This window comes from Grammomys surdaster, unplaced genomic scaffold, assembly GCF_004785775.1.
Source record: "Grammomys surdaster isolate TR1022 unplaced genomic scaffold, NIH_TR_1.0 365, whole genome shotgun sequence".
Taxonomy (NCBI): Eukaryota; Metazoa; Chordata; class Mammalia; order Rodentia; family Muridae; genus Grammomys; species Grammomys surdaster.
This window is the reverse complement of record NW_021604784.1, coordinates 580,797-608,065: the sequence shown is the minus strand read 5'-3', so window position 1 is coordinate 608,065 and position 27,269 is coordinate 580,797. Positions and strand designations below refer to the sequence as shown.

Here is a 27,269-nt window from a genome sequence, read left to right as displayed (position 1 = left end):
TCTGTATGTCTGTGTGTGTGTGTGTGTCTGTGTGTGCCTGTGTCTCTGTCTGTGTGTGTGTCTGTGCACATGAGGTCCTAGGTATCGGATCCCTCAGAGTTGGAATTACAGGCACACATGAGCATTGGGACTGAGAACCAGTTTTTGATTTTCAACAGATGAGTTCTGGCTCTCAACCACGGAGCCATCTTCAGCCCCTTTCTTTTTATAGTAACTCATTTAGTGCAATTAGTACTGCCATTTGAACATTAGTTAGGATGCTAGTGTTGCATGGGTGTAAACATTACAAATCTACTAAATGATTGCTTAACACATTTTATTAGGGCACCCCTAGACTTGACACTTACATTGTATGTTTCTGATTTTATTTGATAACGTTTAATATTTTCCCCAAATTTGTATATAGTGGCCTTGTAAAATCATCAGTGAATGAAAGTTCAATGTCAACACAAATTGACATAATTGGTTCCTATAGGCCCATCAGAATGATTCTGTTCAAGGTCTCTAGAGACTGCTATAGTGCTGGGTCTAGTAATTAAGTTACTTTCTGAGTGCTCATCAGAAAGGGGCATTCCATTCCCCTCCTCTCTTGGCTTGACTTCTCGTTACTTTGTTAACGTTGCCTTCCTTTCCTGAGTTTTAGATCAGTGCGCCCTGGTGGTTAGTGTTGCCTTCCTTTCCTGAGTTTTAGATCAGTGCACCCTGGTGCTCATTACTTAAACCTTCTCCGCATCTATCCTTATCCTATATGAACCAGTATCCTTCTGTAGCTTTAAAGCTCCTGTTTTGACAACTAACTTAGCATGTCAGAAGCCAGATTCTTATCTCTACCTCCATGGAGCTGCTGATGCCAAATCTTAATTTATCATCAAACTTTCTCAAGCTCCAGCTATGGCTATCTCCACAACAGAACAATTTCTTTCCAAGCTATCCATATATATATATGCACTTAATATAATATATATATATATTACACTAAGTTATATTTATGATATAGTTTAATTCATAAATTAGGTATAGCAATCTGTTAGCAACAGCTAATAAAGTGATTATAAAATAGTTACAGTGGTACATCATAATTAAAGCTATGTGAATTTAGTCTTTCAAAATGTCCTTTGTGCTGTCCTTACACATCTTGTGACATTGTGAGATGATACTGTATCTGTGTGGTACAATGAATGACATGGGCATTGTGACACAGCATCAGGCTGTTACACAAAAGCTACTTGAACACTGCACTGAATGTTTCTGACATTAGTCTGAAAAGGAAGGCAAAGTGACAAAAGATACAGAGTATGGATACAAGGTGGGTCAGAGTCAAGGTTTAGGATGCTGCTGAAGATGGCATGTAGTTTAAACTCAAGAAGTATTTATTTCTGGGATTTTCCATATAACTATTTGGGGTCAGGGAACTATAACTGCATAGCAAAACCATGAAGATGACAGTGCTTGCTGTGAGGTTCCTCCTGACCCTGAGAGGTCCTGTGTGAGACTGCGGCAGGGAAGTAGATAAAGCTTCTTTCCTGCCAGCCTCATTCTTTCATAAGCATCCAGCTAATTGAATCGACTTATTTACATATTAACTAAATATTGACATTTTGCTGTACGTAAGCTGAAGATCATAAGCAGCCTCAGAACAGCCAGTACCATACCTAAAGACTTTGTAATTTGTATTCCTTAATCTTCTAGATAGAAGTTGTTACCTGGACACCAAACCAGACACTTACCATCCTAACAACTTGAAAGACTGAGGCAAGAGGGTCACTGGAGCCCAGGAGTTCAAAATCAGCCTGAGCAACATAATATAGCAAGCCTGCCCCAAAAGAAAAATTAAAAAAGTTATTGGGTGCCATTTTTAACTTTAGGATATCCAATATTTGTAAGTTACAGACAGAATGACTGAGTGAACTATAATTGTTTTCTTCCTTTCTACATGCCATCCATAACATAGTTATTACCTGAGCCAATCTGCCCACATATTGGAGAAGCTAGTCAACATGTGAACGACCTGGCTTATTGCTCAATCAGCAAACATTCTAACGGGTGGCCCCATCACACAAATCAGTATAAATTGCTGAAGCAGTTTGAATGTGTTTGGTGTTCTCTGGTTCAGTATAACTGAAATTAATCTTAGTCCATAATGGGGATAGACGGTATTTTGAAGTCAACAGGCCACATAAAAGTAACAGAATCAGTGTGGTGTTTCCTCCAGTCCTCCCCTGCAGCTTACATGCTTCTTCTCATCCTTCCATTTTGCAGTAGAACTGTTCTTGCAACGTTACTGTCTTATTTGAAGTTCTTTCTGTTAAATGGGCTGTATCTTTGAGAATATTCTGTGGTTTAAGACTTTGGATAAGCAGCAGTTCTCAATCCCTGCATCATGACCCCTTTGGGGCTCCTAGGAGCACCTGGAAAAACAGATGTTTACATTACAATTCTTAACAGTTACATAGTAGCAGTGAATGTTATGCGTGTGTGTGTGTGGGGGGGGTCTCCACGACAGGAGGAACTGTGCCAAAGGGTCACAGCATTAGGAAAGTTGAGAATCGCTGCATTAGAGGTACCAATCACAAAAGCTTCTTCTGTCTCTAACATCTCATAAGTGCCTTAAACTCTTAAAGTTGATGTTGTTGGACCACTTCTTTGTCAAGGCTGTGAAGAAGTTATGTGCTTTACTCTTAGGAAATACCCTCTTGTGTGTGGGTCTGACTCTATTAGTGTAACCGTTTATTGGCATCCATCTGTCCCTCACATCCTTCTTCCATCTTGCTACTCTGTTTTACTTATCTGTGTTCCTTCATTTTTTAATATTCATATCATATAATTATTAATGTACTCTTTATGATATATTGATGACTGTAATATAGATACATGTGGGACTGCGTAAGGGTATTCTGGGTCATGGTTGGGCAGTTGCCTAGAACCCCGAGACTCTGCGTGAGAACCGGCAGGAGTTCCGGGCGCCCCAAGAACCCAGGGTCATGAAAAGCAGTCTAGTCTCCTTAAAACTCAAGTCACGTAGGCCGGCCATTACAGCCCCTGCCAAAGTGCACAGGTAGAGGCGTGACTAGAGGCCTCGAGCTCTAGGGATTTACATACTAATGATGGCCAGAGGGCAGAGCAAATTAAACATGCCTCCCCAGATCCTCCCCCAATCCTCCCCCAATCCTCCCCCTTTCTCCCTCCCTATATAACTTGGGACTGCCCTGAGTTTTACAGGGCGTACTTCCAGATTCATCTACCATCTGCCATGACAATAAACCCTTTTGGAACCAAGGACTTCCTTGTGTCATTGGGGCCTGCTGCTGCCAAAGCCTCCGGCCGCTGGAACCATAGATGTTTCTCCTGCATGTGGGACCTGCCGCAGCATGGAAGCCTCCCCGGACCACCACAGCTGCGGCCTGTAATTTTTCCCACAGATACAGCCTACTGTAATCAATGTTTTGCTGATTATAGTGCTCCTTTGTATATTTCTTGCTCTTAAGGCTCTGTTTATTCATTCTGTTTATTCAAACACATTGTTCCATCTGTCCTTCTAAGCCCTTGTCCTAACTTAGTTCATTTTTATCATGATATTAGCATCATCTCTAGGCTCTGTTCTCACAATCCAAGGCATTTCTCTGTTCATTATGTTGTCTAGTTAATTTGGGTATGTATGTGTGTGTGTGTGTGTATGTGTGTGTATGTACATATGTGTGTATATATGTATATATGTGTGTGTATATGTGTGTGTATGTATATATGTGTATATGTATATATGTGTGTATGTATATATATATATGTGTGTGTGTATGGCACCACAATCTTTTCATAGTATAATTAATTGTAATTTTTCCATAATTTGAGTGTGATTTTTATTACAATGACAAATATTGAGAGGCATCAGTACCTGCTTATTTACCCATCAGTAAGACATAAATGCTTTAGACTAGATTTCCAGGTTTTGTTTTATTGCTGAAATGTTCAAGATGGCCCCGAATATATCATAAATTGAGTTTTATTGCTGTACGACATGGATGAGTAGCAATAATGATTCCATAGCCTCGTTTCAATCACTGTGCTCTTTTGTTTCAAATTATTTTTGGTCTAATTTATTTGGAACAGCTCAGCAGGGATACCACTCAAAGCTGATATAGACATGTCATAACTAAGTTGAGCTTACTTATTAGACGGTTTACATTCTAAGATCACTGGCATCATGCATTTTTAAAAGCTTCAGTTTGTTAGAAATATTAAATGCAAATTGAAGAATGGAGTCAGCAAGAAAGTAGAGTTCATTTAAGGTATCTGTTACATATTATAGAAGCGGTAAGCCTTATTGTTCAGTGTTTACTCACCTTTTTTTTTTTCTTGTATGTCTTGCTGGGCATTGAACCTAGGGCCTGGTGTATTCTAGGCAAGACAGGGAAATAGCCTTCACCAGTCCTATAATCCAGTACCTCCTGAATGTCTGTTACTAGAACACATAGTTTTGATTGACAGACTTTCTTTACTTGAGTGCCCTTCCATGTTTATTGATCTGTCTACCCATCTTTTAAGACTTTGGGTCCTCCAAGAAACTATCCTAACCTATCCAGTCTTGTAGCTTTGCTGGGCCTTAGCCCTGGGTGTTTGATATGGCACTGGTTTCTCATTGTTTTCTTTTGTCTGATTCCTCTATTGGATTGCTGGGATCTGTCTTTCATGAATGAATATGTCAGGTATCCAGCAAAGCAAAATTTAACACTATTATATGCATTACATGCTATTCATAATAAATGTTGAATGAGAATATTATAGAAGCAGAGGACTGAGTGTACATCATATAAGAGATGACAGGCAGAGACTAATTTAAAGTCGAGAACGCCATCCTAGAAGATAGAACATTTGGAATGGGTTGTGAGTTAGGGGATATTTTGAGGAAGTACATTGTGTTCAATAATTTCTGAAAGGTAATTGTATACTAGGTAAGGTACCAGGACTTGAGGCTCCATGGATCCTACTTAGTATACTGATTATCGCTTATGAACATAGGTGTTTCTAAAGAAGAGTTGAGCATTTTTGTCTATTTTACTTTGTAGTATATTGTGTTGGGGGTGTGGGGTCAGCAGTGAACAGATGATACAGCCTTGTGTGGAGGTCAGAGGGCAGCCCCAGGTGTCAGTCCTTTCTACCCTGATGCAGAGTCTTTATTATTAGCCTCAACAGTGCATACACAGGATAATAGGCCAGCCAGCATCTGGGGGTCCCCTGTCTCTGCCCCCATCTCACTGAGCAAGTCCTGGTAACACAGATGTGTTCTACCACCCCAAGCTTTCCTTGGGTTATGGAGATTCAAACTCAGATGCACATATTTGCACCCCAAGACCTTTCCCTACTGAACCATCTCTCCCGCCACTGCTTTGTGATTTAACGTGAAGCAACTATCTGTATCAAACTTAATCTAAAACTCAACTTGATTTTTACCATAAGCGCAACTAGAAAGTATTAGGGAATATTGCTATCCCAGGTTTTGGGGAAGTTCCCTGGTTTTAGTAACAATTAGGTCTTAAAATTCTCTTTGCCATTCAGAAATAGCTTCATAAAGTCTTTAAAATGGTATGTTCATGCACAAGTCACAGCAGGTTATTTTTACACAGTTTGCAGTACTTGTTAAATCAGTTTAGAGCTCTGTTAATTATGACTTGTAGATCTCACTCAGTCTAAATGAAGAGTTAAATAGAAGGCTATGATCTTACCCTCCTCCCATTCCTATACTATAAGAGACAAAAATAATCACACCTCTGCCGCACTCAGAATAAAAATAAATACTTCATCATTGTCTGACAATGCATTTTAAGTAAAAAAAAAAAAAAACCAAGATGGTAGTTTTAAAAACACCAAAGTTATGTGTTTGTCCCCTTAGATGAAAGTTCTTAATTATGTAAGTGCCGAGTGATTTTGATTTTCTTCAGATGTACTATAACATGTATTTTTTTTTTTAAACCAAGGCTCAGCTGGCTCAGGTCTTGAAGCATTTTTTGTCATACATAAAAAAGTTCAAAATTACAGACAGTTGATTTGCATGTTGCTAAATTCAAAACAGAAAAATAATCTTTCAATTTTTTTTGAGGGTTCTTCCAAACAGTACCACCAAATACTATTTGAAGGTATATTAACTATGAAGTAAATGTTTTATTATGTGTGGAAATCCTTTGCTTTCAAAGGTAAAAGCTTTTCAAAGGCTTTTTTTGTTGTTTGTTTGTTTGGGTTTTTTTTGATGTTTTGTTTTCTTTTGTTTTGTTTTGTTTTAAATCTCCTAAGTTAACCCTTGGCCTAAGCTAACCTCAAGCAAATAATGAAAGCTCCTGAGTTGCTTCAGGTTAGTGGCTCTTGTCCTGAACTTCTACATTTTAGAAGTAAATGTTTCAACCAAAGCTTAGAACAAACTATAGCCCAGACAGGATGCTTTATTTTGTATACCATTGCTAGGCCATTGCCTCCTGTGTCCATTTAAGTATTATCTGTGGTTGATTCTGCCGTGTATAAGGGCTGTGGAGATGTCCTCACCACCTGAGATTGGCTTATGGCAAGGAGATGCCATCCAGAGGGAACTCCTAGAGAGGAGGGTGGGGGAGGGGCATCTGGGGGCTGCAGGTGCAGCTGCTGTTGCTGAGAGAAGTCTGCTGCCACTTGGGCTACCATAACAAAAGAGTCTTCATTGGCCGGCAGATGCTGGGTATGCAGAGCAGGAAGGCTAACAATGGCTAAAATGTGCTTGTGTGGGATAATTTTTATGTCATTGGTGTGTAAAATTATATTGAACTCAGCATTAGTTTAGACCTGTAGAGGGTGAAACCACCCAGGGACCCTTACATGGCCCCATATAGTGACTGACAGGGATGGCCTTTTTTTTTTTTTTCTTTTGAATGATTGTCTGTATCTTGACTTAGGAGTTCAGATTTCACAGGTGAATTCATTTGTCAAAACATAGGGTTTATGCACTGGAGTGCATAGGGCATATGCACTGGAGTGCATAGGGTATATGCACTGGAGTGCATAGGGTTTATGCACTGGAGTGCATAGGGTATATGCACTGGGGTATATGCCTTGTACATTTCATCGTTGCATAAGTCTTAGTTATGCGATGACTGTTAAGTAAACATTTGGGCTCTGGTTAATGACACACATGATCCACAGCAGGTAGGTAATACTGAAATGCCAGAAAGAAAATGAGCTAATGGATCCTGAGAAAGACGAGGATTAGGGCTGTGAGGAGCCAGAGCGATAAGACAGTAATACCAATGTCTCTCATTCAATTGGACAGACATTTATTAGGCAGCTATTTTTGATTTTAAGATTTTTTTTTCATAATAAAGTTCTAAGAGACAGCTGTGTGCAGAATTAGCACTGAGGCCAGAAAAGATACTAAGCTGCTGCTTCAAGAAAAAGAAAAGCCCTTGGGTTCCACGTTCATAAACAACTGTCATCCACAACTGTAGAAACTTCTGTCTTGAGGATGCACCTTTGACTGACAGCTTTGCTGCATGTGGTCTCTTTCAGAGACAGCCATTCTGCCAGCATTGACACGTGTGCATTTCTGTCGTCGTTCATGTGCTCCAGTAGGACTCTGCTGATTGATGGTCCAGTGGAACTTAAAAGAGGCCTGCAGAGGCAGGAGAGGCATCTTTTCCTATTCAACGATCTGTTTGTCGCGGCCAAAATCAAGTAAGTAAAGGGTATATGCTGCTGCAAGTAATTGTTATAAAGCTGAATTTCCTACAACAGAGACCACACTCTCCACTTGGTCTGACCTCCATTAAATGGCTAGTATCTTTCTTAAAGCCTTATTCATGTTTGTACGTATATGGATGTTTTTGCCACATGCATGCAGTACCCACAAAAGCCAGAAGACGGTGTGCACCACCACCACCCTACACCCCCAACCCCTAACTAGAGTTATAGATGGTTGTGAGCCAACATGTTGGTGCTGGGAGTTGAAGCTTGGTACTCTAGAAGAGCAGCCAGAGTTCTTAGCTACTGAGCCAATTCTACATGGCCTATAGCTAATATCTCAAATGGGGAGCTTGGTTTTTTTAAGTTGTTTATTAGAGTATTAATTTAGGTTCCCGTTTGTTCTACAGGAGGGACGGTGAAGAATGTGCTGGCTCTAATCCTCTGGAGCCTCCACCCTTACAGGAGGGGATGTGAGAGCTTGCAGCCTCCACCCTTACAGGAGGGGATGTGAGAGCTTGCATCCTTGTGTGTGTGAGACGAGTTGATGACAGTGCCCAGCACTCAGAGCAGAACTTAGGTGCTAGAATAGGAAGTAGATGATAAGGGAGGGTGTTGGGCACATAGTTGGGTTAAAGAATTATTAAAGGATGACAAGCAACTAACCATTAAAGACCTTGAGAGGATGAACTAAATAAATAACAAATTCCTCTGAAACATAGCAGTTTAAAACTACCAGCGTTTCGTGCAGTTTGAATCAGGACTCGGGAGAATTTAAGTCGGTTGCTTGGGCACACCGGCCCTCCTGACCCTGAAGCTTGACTGGAGGACCCACTTGCAAGCTAGCAGCATGAGTTTCTCCCTGGCTATTGGCCAGAGATGTTCATTTACCTTCATTTTCTCTTCCAATATAGTATTTCTCATAACATGGTACCCAGTCCCTTCACTATGAAAAGTCTTTCAAAACTGATAACACTATCATTTCTGACTTGTGCTATTGGCTACACAGACCAACCTGGGCATGGTGTAAAGGGGAACGTCACAGTAGTGTATCAGGAAGCAGAGAGCATTGTGGGACTCTGGAAGGTTGCAGTTACTAAGCTACACTGGAGAGTTTGGAGTTTAATCTTTAGATTCAATTGAGGAGTGCCATCATGTGATCCATATTTTTGAAATATTTACTCATCATAAAGAGTTAGGTTGTAGGAAAATCAAGTGTAGAAGCAAGGTGACAGACAGGAGGTTGCTGTGGTGTCCCTGGGGCGGGGGCGGGGGGGAGACAATGAAGGTTTCACCTGGGGAAGTGGCAGTTAAGGTTAAGGTTATATATACATTGGGGATGTTGGGTTTAGACTTTAGGGGAACCTAAGAAGGTTCTCTTCCTGCTCTACACCAGCTCTCGGGCAGCTAACATAACAGCGGTGGCTGCTGAGCCTGCTCCGTTCTGCTTCCTTGTTATTTATAGAACACCAACAAGGATCAGACTGCCTTAACTGATTCATTCTCCGAAAGTGATTTTTTAATCACTAGAGAAAAATAAACGCTTGTTAAATCTACACTAAGTCAAAATAAGACTCTGGCTGAGCTAGGTATTAATTTGGCAAAACTAGGTTTAATCAGAGAGGTGTACTTGTGGGAGTAAGAGTGAAGCATTTGATAGCACCTGTGGGTATTAATCCAAAGGCTTTAACTTTCAGAACCATTTTGTAAAAGTAGACATTGAAGCGATGCTCCCATATTGTGAAGTTAGTAACTGGCTAAGCCTCTGTGTGAACTCCCTGCAGTGGGAAACCTATGACTACTCCCTCTTCACCCTCAGAGGAAGGGCAGGGTGGCAGCCAGATGACTTCATCTGCTGAAATAACGGAGTGCACCCTTAGTGTTTAGTCCCCTTTCATGTCACTGCTTCAAAGTCCTTGAAGGACCAGTATAAATCTCACTTGAGCTTTATAATCTCTGTAGTAGACAGCTTTGGGTGCTCCTGTCCCCCTGCTGTATCTTTGATTTCATTGCAGCCTTTATGTTTGGTTCTGAATACTAGGGGATCCATTTCCCTGGGCTAGGAGATTCATTTCCCTGGGATAGGAGATCCATTTCCCTATGATAGATCTGTTTCCCTGGGCATTCCCTTCATAGTTCCCATTGCCCTCTTACATCTCAGAACTACAATGAGTACTAAATATATCATTTAGGTTAAAATATATTGTGCCTCCAGGTTAAGGGTCTAAGGATGATTAGCAAGAAATTGCCAAACACAGTCACAGCCCACTAAAGAACTCAGCATCTCAGTCCCCAGAGCTGGCTGCTGGCTGTGTTAGCCTCTCCTCTGTTCTTCTTTGGTTTGTTGCTGCTGTTGTCTAGTTTAGGCTCTGTTGTTGGGTTCCAGTTTTTCAGTGTTCATGAGCGTACACTAGAAAATGATTGGAGGAAAACACTCAAAAAGTGAAGTTTAAGGTAATCTGAAGCCACAAAGTCTTAACAGCCACTCTATTAAAAGCTTATTATAAATTTATCTAACTCCAGGCTCATTTTCAGTATCTCCTAACATGGAAGTACTTAACACTTTATAAATCATGTCTTTGTGTATATATGTTGAAATAATTTTGAAAGTAAGCAAGTTACAGATATTTTATCACAAAAATAAATTTAAATTGGGTTTTGATCCCAGTGTGGTGGTACGCCACTTATGGAAAAGGTCAGTTTATAGATACTTTCTACCACTGATACAGGCATGAGAACTAAGCCTGCCCAAGTGTCTCAAAGGCCTGGATAACAGTCTGTGGTACAGTCTGGTGACTCGGGAGCTGGAGACAAGAACAACAAGACTTTCTTTGCCCACAGTGCGTAGAAGCTGCCCTCTTGGGACAAACACAGAACCTCCTGTAAAACTCAAGAAACAAAGTAACAACAGCACATGTTTTTGGTTTCTGTCTCACTAGATATAACAACAATTTTAAGATAAAGAATAAAATAAAGCTGACTGACATGTGGACAGCTAGCTGCGTGGACGAAGTGGGAGAAGGCAACACAAACGCTCTGAAGTCCTTTGTCCTGGGCTGGCCCACAGTGAACTTCGTGGCCACTTTCAGGTAAGAGCTGCAGCTTGTCCTAAGTTTGCCAGGGTCAGATACTGTTAACAATGTCTAGGCCAAAGAGATGTAGTTTTGCCAGTTTCATGCCTAGTGTTTAAGGAAACTATTCAGCTGTGATTATGCATTGAACAATTCTTCCTTTGTCCGTAAAAACATACAAATCTTTGACTTTTCATCTGAAGACTTATTTGTTAGAATATGTAAAAGTTAGTGATAAATATTGGGGATTAGAAGGGCAATTTACCGTGGGCTAGCCGGTGGTTTTAAAGAAGGTTTTATGGAAACAATTGGTAGGAAAATAATTTATGAGATTTTGGACGTAGAATCAGTGGTCCTCCAGGAAGCCTCCATTCTTAATGCCTAGAAGTTTGTGTGAAGTATTGAGACTAATCAAGTTGATCAGTCTTTTCAAACCACAAAAAAAAAGCACGTTTGCTGTCAATAAACTAGCACAGTTAAGTTTAAATATGGGGTTATTTTGAATAATGTTAGAATAACTTGTTTACTCTCAATTAAAAAAAACAGTAGCTTTTTGTTACACAGATAATGTGTCAAAGTACTCTCTCTGTGGCTAAGTTCTGATTTGCTATCTATAGAGATATGGTAATCAGAAGCATATTTATTGTTTTCAAGTGTGTTAATTAGTTTCCTAAGACTCATTCCGAGGCTGGTGTGTGTTTAGAAGATGTATGAATACAGAGTATGTCTTTTAGCCTGTCGTGGTTATTTGATGGCCTAGCTCAGTGACCAACTCTAGTACTGATTTTCGCTTTAAGGATTTTAGTGTTCACCACACAGCATAGGAAGCACCCGTCTACTCCAGGCATCATTTTGAGGCTAAACCTCTGCAAACTGTTTTCTATAAATTAGGAGCAGGCACGTCAGGCCGTGCCATGCCGTGCACGCTTGTGCACTGAGGACCCAATGCAGGACCTGTACAGAAGAAGCACATTTGTTTCATTCTCTGTATTTCTTCCTTTCTGTGACAGCTCTCTATAGATAATGTCCATTCCCAATGTTTAATCTGCTTGGTAAAAGGAAGTAATTTCACACATGGGGGTGACCATGTGTTACCAAGAATCTCCACTCTTTTTAAGAGGGATGAAATGTGGGACCGTTTTGCTTGGGAGAAGCATGGTTCTTTAACCACTCGATGAAGGTTGATATCCCCAGTAATGTCATGTAAATGCCATGTGTGCTTCAATTTACTTTGAAAAGAGCAATTCATTTCTATAGTGTTTATTTATGTCCCTCCCCCCACAAAACATAACTCTAATCATAAACATCTGTCAAATCCTAGAAAAGCCCATAGACTTCCCAGCTGCTACTTCTCAAATCTGCCAGTGGAAAACAGACTAAGAAATTACGATAGACATTCCCTGAGGAGACACAGTCCCTAAAGGCCATGTGTGGCCCTGAGTTGGCTTCTAGAACAGAAAATATATATATATTTCCAAAAAAATTAATGAAATCTAAAAAAAAAAAGTCAAGATTTTGGTTATCAGTGACCGGCAGCCTTGTGACTGGATAACAGTATGGAGGATGCGGCTGGCTGACAAATTGCAGGAGTTTACTATTCTGTGTATAACTTTTTGGGAAACAATATTTTTCCAAGTTATGTATCTTTCACAAAATTAAAATTATTGAGAAGGTCTGCCTGTAGTATTAAAAAAAAATGCAGTCTTAACAGATTGGCTGTTATAACTGTAGATAACTGCTTAAAAATCCAGAGCAAAACACAAACAGCAACTACTTGAAGGTTCTGGAGATCCCGTGAGAATTTGAGACTAGGAAGAGGCATTAACTCAGGAAAGAAGGCCCCAGCAGGTCCCAGCACTCGGTGGGTTCCTGTGTTTTTAAGGCTCTTGCTTGTCCTGGTGTGGTACAAGTGGATTTTGATTTCATAATATGGGTGCTAGAACTTTTTTTCTAAATCAAGATTTTATGTAACCAAATCTAGACAATCTCTTGGAGTGGGAGTATACAAAGGAAGGGACTGGAGAGACAGCTCAGTGGTTAGAAATACTTGCTGCTCCTTTAGAGGATCCCAGTTCAGTCTCAAACACCCACATCAGATGACTCACAACTACTTCTAATTCTGGTTCCAGACGACCCGATGCCAATGCCCTCTTCCAGCCTCTGTGGTCTCCCACATACATGTGCCGTATAGTCATACAAGCATACACACATCAAGTTTTTAAATGAAAAAGTGTAAGAAAGATGGCAAGGAAAAACTATGAAGATTTTATGTTTCAATAATGCATAAATATACCTTCTGATTACCAACCCTGAAAGTTGTGTGAAGACAGTTAAGCAACAAAGTTACAACAAATTTCAAATATGTATTAAACATTTTCTGGAACAAGAAACGTTTTTTCCAACTTCTATATAGAGACTAGAAATATTATCTTTAAAGTTAGTGATAGACAGGATCATATAAGAAGAAATCAGATGAATTTTTAACTTTAAACATCAAATTCAGCAGTAGCAGTAGAAACATAATATTTAATTGTATATACATCCACATTAACCAAAATGTTTTAGTAATTAAAATAAGTTTGCTTCAAACAAATCTACTAAATTACTGTTTTGCCTTGTGTATATGAGATGGAAAAAAAAATGTTTCCTTTCCTGACAATAGACTGGTTTCTGGGCCAAGGCATGTCTGTCCATCTGCCAAGACTCACTTTGATCTCAGTATTAAGCATACTTTGTGTTTTTTAATGAATGGCAATTTAAACTAAAGAACAGAACTTGGAGGGAATAATTAACCCAGCTTTTCAGGTATAAAAACTGCAGTTTTCAGGCAAGTGGCTTGCCCATGATGCTCACTTACATGTGGTTATTTAATTTCCGGATCAGTTATCCTTTCCACTAAGGACCTCCCTCCTCTGTGACCTAATACTACTGGTGAACGAGCAGTAACGCATCAAGAAGAATGTGCCTGGATCCACCTAAGTGGGTCTAATAAAGTGGTCCTGGACTGTGTGATCATTCCGAGGGCCTGCAGCATCTTCTAAGCAGTGATGTGACACTCACGACACTCACGACATATATGCACAACTACATTCGTAACACCAGGCTTTTGGTATAGTCCCCTGACGTGGCAGGCTTTAAAATGTTGACATTAATATTTTATATGATGCCGGGCAGTGGTGGCGCACGCCTTTAATCCCAGCCCTTGGGAGGTAGAGGCAGGCGGATTTCTGAGTTCGAGGCCAGCCTGGTCTACAGAGTGAGTTCCAGGATAGCCGGGGCTATACAGAGAAACCCTGTCTCGGAAAACAAAAAAAAAAAAAACAAAAAAAAAAATATTTTATATGACTTTTTCCTCTTCTGTTTTCTGACTGCAGTTCTCCAGAACAAAAGGACAAATGGCTCTCCCTTCTTCAGAGGTATTTTTCAACTCACATATTTTTAATCTTATAAGCCTGTGGTTAAACCAAACATGTTACTGCAAAATGTGTCCCAGGGTGCCCCTTCTTCTCTATTTGTCTGCCTAAAAATAACCTACTGTTCAGATTGTACAGCGGCTAGAACATAGTGTAAATAACGTTCTCTCACTACAAGCACTTCTTTCGAGGAAGAACACTGGGGTCTGATTAGATCCCATTAGAAAGAAGGAAATCACCAGTGTCTCTCTGATGTCTCCAAGCTATGAGCTAGTCATTTCTTCATAGGGCATTTCCACTCCCCATGATTGCAAGGTTTTATTTAGAGCACCTCGAAAAATGTTTATTATCTCTGCCATTGACTATACCAAATAAAATGGTCAACATAGGTTTACCAGTTACAAGCAGAGTTCTTCCCTTTTCTCTTTTCTCTCCTCTTCCCACCCCATGGATAATCAGTATTTACACCAGCTAAATGGAAGCAAATTCATTGTATAGTATAGTATGTGGTCGGGTACTCACCAACAAGGTGAAGGGCCTGTTCAGAGGAGACAGGAAGGCTGTGAGAGCAAACCGTCACTCATAGGTACCTTCACCTGGCCCCACCTCCAACATCAGTTGACATGGATAGCCCATTCTTTGGGGGGTCTGTGCCTAATGTCCTGGGGAAATTTTTCTTCCTTTCATATAATCTGATTGTGCTGTATCCTTTAAAAAAAAAAAAAGGAAAAATGAGAAAAGAGAACATATAAGTATATTGACAATGTTATCAAAATAAGTTAATTTTTTTTTAATGAGCTACTAGTGAATCCGATTTGACTCCGTGTTGTTTTGGGTTGTTGCATTTGACTAGATACATTGCTCTAGAAAAGGAGAAAGACTACCCGAAGAGCATCCCCCTCAAAATCTTCGCCAAGGACATTGGGAATTGTGCCTATGTAAGTGTTTCTAAGCCAGAAAACTAAATCCCAGGTCCCTGCTTAAGATAGAAAACTTTGTGGATGAAAAAGGTGACTAGCAGGCTGACAGACTGTGTGTTCTACAGAAAGCAGGCATTTAGAGGTAACCATGGTAGAGGTGTGCATCTATATGTATCTTTAAATGCATGAAAACCAAATGCTAGACAGAATGTAACGAGGGAAATTCATATTAACTGCAATGTTTAACATGTAGCCTGGATAGAACATTGCTGATCAGAAATCTTTTCTCAGGGCATGAATATTTGTCTGGATCCTTTCCGGAACAGCTGCAGATGCTGGCAGTACACCCACGAAGGCGCCCGCGGCGGGGCCTGGGGGGATTTGTTATTTGTATTAATCAGCTCTTCCCAACTTGTCAGGCCTTCAGTTGGGTAGTTTTGAGAATGTTTTCATTCTTTGAGTTCTTATGAATGAAATCTGTGAGATCAAGGAACGGATCTGAAAGAGGTGACATTATCTAGGAATCACCATGTTTCTATGGTAAACATTAAACCGTTAGCTTCAGTTATGGGTTCGTTAATGGCTGAAATTGCAGCCAAAGAACTGAGCTTGTTCTCAACTATGAATGAGATGGGAATGTGTCTCTTATGCTGCTGTGGGCTGCAGACTCCACTGCAGCTCCTGGTAACAGTCACTGTGAGTGTGAGTGCGGTTCATGAGAGTCGTGTTTTAGGTTTGTTTGTTTTAAAAAAAAAAAAAACAGTTAAATATTCTGACCAACTCTTAAAAGCCAGATCTCACTGCCTGAAGAAAATACTCAAAACTTTTGCCTAAGAAACTAGCTATCTTTTTCCTTGAGTAAAATAGAAGAAAATAAGACAAAACAGACAAAAAGCTACTGTATTTCTGCTTGCTTAAAAATGGTGAACTCTTCATTTACGACTACATTTTTTCTATTTCTCTCCATGCAGTTTAAAACTATAACAGTAATGAACTCAGACACAGCGAGTGAAGTTATCAACATGTCACTACAAATGTTAGGGATAACTGTAAGTTACCTCTGCTCTATTGTCTTCTTTTTGAAACATGGTCCTACTGTGTAACCCAGGTTGGCCTAGAACCTTGAATGTGATTTCTTTGCCTCTGCCACCTAGATACTCCTTAAACTTTGATATTTTGATTTCAAAATAATACCTGGTAATTTAGATATAAGTATAGTCCCTTCCATTACAACACAACTAATAACAAAGTTACATTTGCCCCCTCCTTCAAATGTAGAAAGCAGGAAAGCTTTTATGTTAGCATGACATACCGGTACTGTTCTATTTTAATACCTCTGTGACCCAAAAAACATAATGGTTAAAGTAGAACTTTAGAGTAATAATATGCATTTTTTTATTATATGTCCTATATACATACACAAGAAGTCTGGTGAAAGTTGCAGGAGAGAGTTGTAACTTCTGCCACTCCTTCCTCCTTGACCTTCTGGTGCTGTTTTTATTCTAAGACTCAAACTGGATGATTACCAGTTCTCAAGGCTTTGCTTTGTCATATACTTTTGCATTAATATTGACTGGCTTCAAGTCCTGAAGAAGACAGCTGGCTCCTCTTAAGAATTAGTAAATAAAAACACAGCTTTGAGTTCTGCCATGGATTTGAACCAAGACTTACCGTGCTTGCCATGTCAGTTTGTCTGGCTTTTAACCTGACCCTTTGTTTTCTGGGGTGAGTTTGTGAAATGTTGTTAATGGAAATGATTGGAATATTGAGACTGAGGTCAGAGAGAACAGAACTGGACAGCTTCTCCCTTGGCCTCCCTGCTGGCACCCCACAAAGAATTCTTCTGTTAACTAGGATATTTCAGAAGAATGGAAACTAAGAAAAACATTTGTGAGGTTATTTTTAAACACACTACAATATGAGCCATCAAGATGGCTCTGCTGTACAGGTACATGCTGATGCCTGATGACCTGAGTTCCATCCCCAGGACCCACTTGGTACAAAGAGAGAACTGAACCCTGAAAGTTTTCATCTGACCTCCGCCGGGCCTCCCCCACGCCGCTCTCGCGTGTCCCCCCCCCCCCCCCCCCCCCGGTGGGTGTGTGTCCTTGCACATGTGCTTGCACATACACAGACATAATAAATGTGATAAATATTTAAAACTAGGCTGAGGCATAACAGATGTCATACAATTACTGTGTGTATTTAGATTTGTGCTTATCCAGTGCTGCTAAGCCTATTTAATGACTCAAGGCAACCAAAATCTGGGATAAAATAATCTGATTAGTAGAAGTTAGTAATATGATTGAAATATAACTAAATTTTGTATACACTGAGTAAAGTTAGTTTTTCTGCATTGATTTCTAACCTGCACAAACATAGTGCATAGTTTTAGGATAGGAGGGAGATTAATTACTTCATGATGCATTTTCTTAGGCTTCCTTAACATCGGATCTTCTCAAGTTCTAAAGAAAATAGGAGTTGAGACTATTTAGTGATACCCATGCTAAGAGATATCTGACAGTGTGATCTAAAATGTGTTTTTATTAGATTGTTTCTCTCTGTCTAAAGGACAAAGTAGGGACCAAGTGATCTTAATGTGCTCATGTGGCCAGGCACAGTCTGTACATGTACAGTAGCCAGGACCCTGACTTTTAGTTGCAAGTTAAAGGCGGGACAGTGAAATGTTTCTAACAGACTCGAATATTTCTATTCTGGCTGCATATAAGAATTCTGCCTTGTCCCTCCTGGAGGATTCAGCAAAGTACACATAAATAGTATTTCTTTCAAGTGGGATTTATAGTTTTGTTAGATTATAATTCTACTAATGAATAATTTTATTGTTTTTCTATGACTGGGACTACTCTGTAGGAGAAAGCTTAACCCTTGTGTGTCCAGGACTGGATGGAGTTGTTCAAACTGAAGTCAATTCAACCTGCTATTCATTTCCAGATAGCCTCTTGGTCATTTTGCTCAGAACGCACTGAGCTAGCTAATAGCTAGCCTCTGAGACTTAATGATGTAGTCTCGTAGACAGAAAGGTTGTCTTGCAGGGGCACATTGGATGCTAAGTCCAGTATTCTCTGAGAAGACCAGAGAATCTAGAGGTTAGGATCAGCCATTCAGAACCAGAACTCTTCCTTTGTCAAAGGGCTTTCTTAGACTTTCACACTTGGTGGGCCACTGATAAGAAGGGTCTGGTCCCATTACAGTCTTCGGCTCCTGAGTCAGCTCAGGGACTGTGGGAATGAGAGGACCAACAATGATGGATCCTGTTTTTGAATAGGATATGGCTGCAGGAATAAGTATTATTACCCCCAAAACCAGATGCACCCGTGAATCTAAATTGTGTAAAATGCCCAAACTTTCTCCTCACTCAGGTACCTAACATGAAAGATTTGTTTTGATTTTTAATCCTTTTATCTCAAGGGCTCTGAGAGAGATTACCAACTGTGGGTAAATTCTGGAAAAGAAGCGGCACCGTACCCACTCATTGGTGAGTGTCTGTCAAAGTCTAAGATAACATAGTGTTGCTTTGACTCTACAGTCTTAAGCCTAAATGTTACTGTATCAAGTGTTCAGTATGAACTAGACAATGGGATCTTTTCTCTCGGGCTGCTAATGATTACAGTTGGAAAATACATGTTCTCCTCTTGGATTTTTTACTTTACAAGCAGATCTTGGCAAGCCTTTTATTGGGGGCATCTTCTTCATGAGAGAGCAGTGTGCATTGTCATTCTTCTTGCTACATGCACATGTCTGGTTTTCAGCATCTTGAGTTGCCTGTTTTCTTTCCTACCCACTGCCCTAATGCCGAGGCTGCCTCTATACAGAGTACTGTGTATGTGTCACCTACCCTGAATATGTAACATCTGCTCTCTCCCAGATTCCCTTAGCATCACAAAGGAAGTGACAGTAACACATTTTGACTCTTGAGAGTCTTCACTGGCTAACTTACCAACTTGTATAGTCCCCTTTTCAATTTCTCTAGGACAAATTTCCCATTTGTTTTTAGGATTTTTTTTTCTTTTTTGCCCGTGAGACAATGTCCAGGCTGGCCTGAAATTGAAATTCCTGCTGGTCTAAGGAATTAATGAGAAGTAAATTTTAACTTACCTTATTTTAACTATTTATTTGAAAATATTTACTGGTTAGTAATTCCACTCTGTAAGTAACAGAAATAGAGCAATTAAAATAAATTCTGGTATCTGTTTCAGATCCCCAAATGATAACCATAACAACAGTTTGTTAGCAATTTTAGAGCACCGCCTGCCAGTCGGACACTGTGCAGAATGTGCCCGTGCATCGTGTCCTGCAGTTCCTTCCCAGTCAGGTCACTCTGGGATGGATGAGTATTTCAAGTGATCTTAGTAATTGAAGCCAAACTTTTCTAGAAAATGTTTGTGTATTCTGCTATGCAGAAAATAGGAAGCTGTCATGCCATGCTGAGGGCAAAACCACTTCCCACAGACAGGTTTGGTTTTAAATGTCATTTATGCAAAAGTGAATAAGCAATAAGAAGATATCATTTAAAAATGGCAAATAATTTTAGTAAGTTAGGACTAAGACAGTAACTTGACTGAAGACCACAACTCTAAACTGTGCAATTAAAAACCTCTGATTTACAAAGCAGTGTGGGTTAGCTGGCCATTGTTTTTAGGAGTTACTTTTTAATTATGTTGTTATAGGGGCCTTCTAGCCTTAATCTTTAGCGGTTTCTGTAATGTGTAAATGTCAATAACACATTTGTGTGCCTGTGTCAAGTGCAAAGGAAGGGTTTGCTGAGTTACATTCAGTGAGTACAAGTGAAATACACTGTCTTTGCCTAAAGAATCTGCAGCACGGCAGGAGAGAAGGACTATATCACACCGATGATTTACCTGGAGTTCTAGCCAACAAAAACTAGGTTAAGGTCAGATGTCCAGGCTTTAGTTAGTCAATTTGTTGTTACATCTGAACCTGTATTCTGAACCCACTACACTTTTCTTTAGATTGTTTCCTATGAATACGAATCTCAGAGAGAAGCAAATCAGACAAACCAGTCCCAGGGCTGCTGAACAACTAATTCCGCAACCAACAATAAGTAAATGGTTTTTTACACAGATGTGGTAGATAACAGGGTAAATCTCTGGGGAATTTGGGGGATGCAAGGGTGAGACATGAGCTCTGTAGCCTAGGTCCTGTTTCACTTTCAGTGTGGCTGGCACCCAGGCTGACCTCAAACTCACAGTGATACTTCTGTCTCAGCTTCCCAAGTGTTGAGATTTCAGGCATGAGCCACCACGCCTATCTACTAAGTGTGTGTTCAGGAATGCAAACTTTTGTTGAAGAAGGCTCTATGGGATGCAGGGGCTCACCAATCAGTTGCTAGGCTGTAGTAATCTTTACCAAACAGGCCTCTTTGTCCTTATTTTTAGACGCTCTTAAATATTCTTGATTCAAACCTAGAAGAGGTCAATTATGCAACCCACAAACCGATGTCTACAGTCATTCTAAAGATTCTTTTGAAGATTTTTTTTTTCCTCCTGTTACCCTTCATCTGTTGTGAGACAACCTCTCTGATTTGGTAGAGCCACCTGCAATATGCAGAGGCCCCAGTTGCAGACTGGGCACATGGATCTTTTAGTGAACAAAAGGATTCTTTATCACAGACGCCCCAGGTGTAAACCACAGTGTGCTCCAGTTTGCAGCACTTGCTGGTGGCACTCACTCAGCCTGAAGTCTGCATTTGGATTTTCTTCTTGTTGTAGGACATGAGTATCCTTATGGAATTAAAATGAGCCATCTCCGAGACACTGCCCTTCTGACGCAGGGATCAAAAGACTCCGCCAGCCCGTCCCAGCTCCAAGAGCCTTTCCTCATGGAGCAGCTGCCCCGGGAGATGCAGTGCCAGTTTATCCTGAAACCTACCCGCCTGACGACAGCCCAGCAGCTGAGCGGTGAGTTGCTTCCCCTCCTTCATAGAACCCTCTCTTAAAACAAAAGCTTGCATTCCTGAACCCTAGTTTAATACAAAGGCAAAAGACCCAACTTCCACCCAAATGAACTTGCAACTATGAATTTTCAAAAGGAAAAAACGGAATTTTGGAAGATGGTTCTGTAAACTAGCAGCAGGAATGACTGGATTACACTCAGAACAAGGGGCAATAATCTGTTCCTTCTTCCCTCGACAGCCTTCCCCCCTTTAACCTTATGCCCACTGCAGAGTCGAAGTCTCGGCCGATGCTGCAGGTGCTTCAATGCCCTCTTTGTACTGTAATACACTCCACTATGTGTTCCCCTCAATGATCACATTATAAAAGGGAGCCTGTCCATAGTGGATGTCAGAAGACTGTGGTGCGCTGACCGGGAGGGATCCTGATCCTGATAACTGTGTGAAGACTAATATGATTTCTGCCGAGGTCTCCCCGTAGCCTACTAATCCACCATGAATTCCCTGTGAACATAGCTGCTTCACTGCTACCCCCCCAATAAAGGCTGTATTATGGCAGCTGTGATGTTCAACAGAAGAGCATTATAGTTTGCCCTGACCCAAGCTTGCACTAAAAGAGCTCAGTCTAAAGCAAGACTGTATAAAGAAACAGGAGAAAATTGATACCAAAAGTCCAAGGGTGATAGGAATTGATACTGTACTGCTATGTCTGCCTTGGTCAGCTGACCCAGCGAATAGTGACATTGCCTTCTGCAGACAGACAAACTCCAGGAGTGAGATTTAAGAGAGGGCATGGACCTTGAAAGATCAGAGGCCACCCTCCTTCCCTCCACAGGACAGATTATTGGCATCAGCTGGGTGCAGATGAAGTTCTGTGCTGCTTTTACCATAGCATTTGTGAAAAGTGCGACTTTTCATTTTTCTCCATGTCTAACCGTGTTGCTGAATGACCCTGCTTTAAGAAAACTGTGTGTCCAGTTATCCAAACTTAGAGGGACGTAATAATGAGAACTCATTATATAAAAATGTTTTCCTGCTTTAAGTGTTTAACAAACTCGGTTTCCATTCCATTAAATTCTGATGTTTTATTGGGCTAAAGTGTGTAGCTGGTCTGTTATTGCAACAGCTTTTGTTTCTTATGTTTGTCCCATCTGTAAGCCCATATTCCTTCTCTCACCTTCCAATTCTACTCTGTATTCCTCCTTTCCCTCACCTACCAAGTCTACCACTTTCTCACCACGTCTCCCGCTTGTGTTTGCCTGCTTCTGTATCCATACATGACCCGAACCTTACAGTTGTCACAGTCTCTCTGGCAGATGACTTGAGCTCTCTTTCCTTCCTGCTCACTTCACTGCATGCCTAGGACAGTCCCGTCTCCAGATGACTGTTGAGCGCTTTGAAGAAATTGTACAGCAGAAGGGCAGCTTGGCATCGTCACTAATGACCAACCCCAAATAGTCACTCACACTGGCTGGGCAATCCAAATCAGCTTCTTATACACACTTCCACACACAAGTCAACCCTCCCATTGCCTGATGACCTGGCCCTAGATGTTACACCTCATTACAGTCAGCAGACATCAGCTGTGCAAATGTACTTAAATTTGTAACAACCCTCATTTTCTCTCCTCTAACAGTAAACTGAGTTTGAGAGTCCAAGACTACTTGGGCACATCTTTGGGTCATTTTGAGGTGCCGCTTTGGAGAAATCCTTGATTTTATCCCCTAAAATGAGATTCTAGCACCTAGAACAGTACTTAGAGAATCGAAGTGAAGTATTCAATAAATACTTCCTGGATGAATGGACTGGTTAATGGGCCTTTTAGTAGATGAATGAAAAATTCCCATAAGAATTTAGCTGAGCCAAGGGGAATGATATTCTGACTCTTCTACTTTTAAGCTCATGGTTTTCAAGTTCCTTTTCCTTTCATCACAGTAACTACTTGGGGTTTTGTCCACTCTGCCCAGTGACTTGCATTCTCTTTGTTTTGTATTAGAAAAGAAGATGGCACTTGCATCTTTGATGCTCAGGGTAAATGAGGGCGGAAGAGAACAGTTAAAAGCCCCACTCCTGGTCACATGAATCACCTTCACCGCAGCAGCCATGAGCAAGTGCAACCAGCACCTACTCACGTAGCTGTGCAGTTTCTCAGTATTTGGTATACAAGTTTTCATGGAGAATGCGTTTTGGAAATCACTGGCTTTTTCTGTAAGGGCCTGAAAGTAAAATATATTGGTCATACAAAGTATTGCCAATGAAATTCTGAAAATTTTTATCTGTAGGTAGTTCATTTGATATAGCATGGTAAGAAAATTATTTAGATGATATATGAGAAGCAGTCTCCACAAAGTTCTTCTTGGTAGAGTTCATGATCCAGCACAGTGTCGGTAGATGAGAAGAGTGGAAGTTTGGGGAAAGAGATAGCATTTTGCTTATTTAGGATTTGAAGTTCTTGATCCAATCATAGAAATTCAATGCAGGTGTTATTTATTATCTATGATGAAACTTACCTCGAGACATTTCACACAGCTAAGTGTAGCTAAACACTGATGCCGTTATAAAAAACAATGCAATTTAATTGTGCATATTTCTCTCTTGTGTGGCATTTGTGGAGTTTTATTAGATTCTTCTTTTGACAGTTGCCTCTTAGCATTTCAAACCAATCACCTCTACCACGTAGTTACCTAGATTTTGAAATGTGGAAATTTCCTTTGTTCTACATCAAAAGTTAGTGAGACGCCTTTAATCCCAGCACTTGGGAGGCAGAGGCAGGCGGATTTTTGAGCTCAAGTGTTCGAGACTAGCCGGGTCTACAGAGTGAGTTCCAGGACAGCCAGGGCTACACAGAGAAACCCTGTCTCGAAAAACCAAAAAAAAAAAAAAAAGTTAGTGAGAAAGAAAGAAAAAAGAAAGGAAGGGAGGAAGAGAGAGAAAGAGAATACAGCTGGAATTAGGGTGCACTTAGAATTTCTAATTGTTCCAAATTGTTTCCAGAATGGCTTTACTGTAATAGTTTTATATCTTATATGTTACAATTTTAGAGTACAGCCAGGTGCAGTGGTATACATCTATAATGCCAGCACTCTAGATTCTGAGGCAGGAGAATTACAAGTTAAGAATGTTACAGTAAAGCTGTATGGTTGTGGCACATGCCTCTAACTTCAGCACTCAGGAGGCAGAGGCAGGTGGATCTCTGTGAGTCTGAGGCTGGCCTGGCCTACACAGTGAGTTCCATGGCATCCAGAGCTTCACACAGAAACCCTGTCTTGGAAAACAAAACAAACAAAAGAATGTTACAGTAAAGCATCTAGATGTCTGTTCTGCAAATGAAATTATTAGTTTCTGTATGATGATATTTCTGTTATCCAGCAATTTTTACCTAGCATTTAACATTTTATTGAATCCTTCAATAAAGATGATAGATGAGCTTCCTTGGACTACTGTGAAGTATAGAATGGTGGAAATAAAACCTCACCTATGCCCACTGCCCTACTGTGTGTGCCTATCAACATGAAATTAACATGAATTCTCCTTATGAGACAGACCCCTGCCACCATACCTGGTGGAAGTACTGTCAGTGCTCTGCCTGCCTTTGCTGCTGTGGTATTTCCATGTGAAGCCCACACGCCACTGTGAAGACTGTTCTCAGAACACAGCTTCACTGCAACACAGGAAACAGGACCATATTATTCCATCCCCTTCCTTCCTGTCTTCTGTGGTCCAATCCATCACTTGTATAAATCAGAATTTAAAAGGAAGCTCTAGAGGGTAAGGCAGGATTGCTATAGGTTTTAGGCAAGCCTGGACTACAGGTCAAGATACCATGTCAAATGAATGAAACACTACTCGGTCTTCACTCTTTCTCACCACCCTCTATCACATCTGTATCAGCCTAGCAGCCTGGACTAGAAAGTTTCAGCCTATATTGTGAGTGTATAGAATTTGCCTGTATTTGCTAAGTGCACATGATGTCCCAGGAAGTAGGTAGTTTACCATGGCCTGCCTTGTAGAAAATAATATCTGATTTGTCAAGGAGATAACAAGGGAAGATAATTTCTTTCTGATAATATTTTATGCTGCCTGGTTAAAATAAGCCATAATTAGTCTAAAAAACTCCTTATCTACATTTCTGAGAGAGGCCTCCTCGAGTTAAGAAAAATATCTCCTTCTCATGAAACTGAGGTCAAAGCATTAAGAATTGAAGTCTAGGGGCAGGAGAGATGGCTGCTCTTCCAGAGGACCCAAGCTCAATTTCCAGCAACCACATGACAGCTCACAACTGTATGTAACTCCAGTTCCAAGAGATCTGATGACACTCTTACACAGACATACGTGCAGGCCAAACACCAAGGCACATAAAAATAAATAAATCTTTGTTTAAAAATTAAGGAAAGAACTGAAGTCTAGCTTAGATTATATTCATGAAATTATGTTGTTCCTGCCACCCAAAAGGAGTAGGGGTTGGTTAAAACTGGCTTTAAACACCTAAATTATGAAACCTCGCAAGTTTTAAGCTTTTTATATTGAGTTTGTATTATGAAAGAATCTTTAAATTTTAGTCTTAAAGCAGTTAAAAAAAGACAAAACACTAAAGTAAAAACATAGTTGAAAATATTTAAAGATCTAGAAAAATATTAAAGATCTAGAAAAAAAAATTCCTGAAATTTACCCTTGGGGATAATAGTCTCCAATGAGCAGCATCTACTGTATTGGAAGGTTCCAGATATAAAAATTAAAATTATTCACACACGGTACCTAAAAAGGTCACTGCTAGCAAACCTTTGTCCCTTCAAGCAGATCGTTACCCCTACCGTGTGTCTTACCTGTATCCTGTGTAACACCTAAAAGGTCACCTGTGTCGCTAGACTGAGAGAACATGCATCCTGAGGCTTTGCTCAGTGTCAGACAAAGCAGTAGGTCAGTAAAGATAAAATGACTTGATTACATCTAGAGTGAGACCCTGGGTGAGCAGAAGTGTGGTCTGAACCACATCTGCAGGCTGCTGTCCCACATCTGCACAGACCCAGGGCTAGACTGAAGGTGAACTGGACTTCCTAGAGGATGGTAGGACACAGAACACCCCAACGTACCCTGTCAATCTACTGTCCCCCACACGAATGTGCTACTCTAGGGGAAAATACTTAGTTGTATGGCCAGAAGAGAATTTCAAGTTAAAGCTTTTAGGTTAACAACTGTTATTCTTTACCCATAAAGAGTATGAATTAATATTTTTAGTATTAAGCTTTGTCATGTAAACATGGAAAGAATCTAGGACGGCTAAATTTACACGCAGGTTACTATGTATTTATCCTTGTGGCTTTGGTTCTTACAATTATTAATTATTAGTAGTAGTAATATTGGCAATTGCATCTTTTTGCATCAGCTTTTGCCATTTAAAAAGAAGTAGGGCTGGAGAGATGGCTCAGCAGTTAAGAGGACTGACTGCTCTTCCAGAGGTCTTGAGTTCGATTTTCAGCAACCACATGGTGGCTCACAACCATCTGTAATTGGATCTGATGCCCTCTTCTGGTGTGTCTGAAGACAGCTATAGTATAGTTATATACATAAAATAAATTAATTCCTAAAAAATAAAAAGAAAGAAGTATGCACCGAAATGCTGCAAAACAAATAAGCATCCATCATGTTTTCCTCAGCCCTGGTGAAGCTGACATCTCACACTAATTACGTGCACAACAAACAGCGTGACTGTCACTAAAAATATTTACGTACATGACTCAATTTTGACTTTATCCTCCCTCTACGCTCATAAGGATAACTGGGTATGTAACTCAGTGATAGAACATTCTTACATGTGTGAACGCTAAAACCAAATATGACAGTTTTGTAAAAATAGGTTAAGATGTACGAACCAGACAGAAAAATTGGCATTCATTCTTTATAGATATTTGCATGGCCTGGTGGGCAAAGTCCTTCCTAGCTCTAACGAAGGATTGGCCCCCTTTCCTGCTTTGTTCTGTTTGGATTGGAAGTTAGATCACAGCAGGAAGGAAGTGCTATATTCGAGCAGAGTGGCAATCATCTTTCATGGCTGCACCCTAACGGCCAGCTGTCAAAGCCTTGGAAACCGGATATGAAGAGATGTCCATCATGGTATCCTGATGGCTTTAGTAGAGAACCCACAACCATGCCCATGGGTAAATACTTAATAAATACTGGTAATCCTTTCATCCAGGTCTTTTGACAGATAACATCTTGTTCTATTTAAAGTTAAGAAAATGGG

The 27,269-nt window shown here is 40.4% G+C and overlaps 1 protein-coding gene across 1 annotated transcript in view; it reads left to right on the top strand.

The window, feature by feature from the left end:
- The window catches only part of Arhgap20 (Rho GTPase activating protein 20), a 74,211-nt gene that overhangs the window by 33,924 nt on the left and 13,018 nt on the right, over positions 1-27,269 (top strand). Inside the window, 7 exon segments of the mRNA XM_028780220.1 lie at positions 7,522-7,686; positions 10,632-10,781; positions 14,138-14,179; positions 15,030-15,114; positions 16,068-16,145; positions 18,526-18,592; positions 20,847-21,035. Coding sequence (XP_028636053.1) covers positions 7,522-7,686; positions 10,632-10,781; positions 14,138-14,179; positions 15,030-15,114; positions 16,068-16,145; positions 18,526-18,592; positions 20,847-21,035 — 776 coding nt within the window.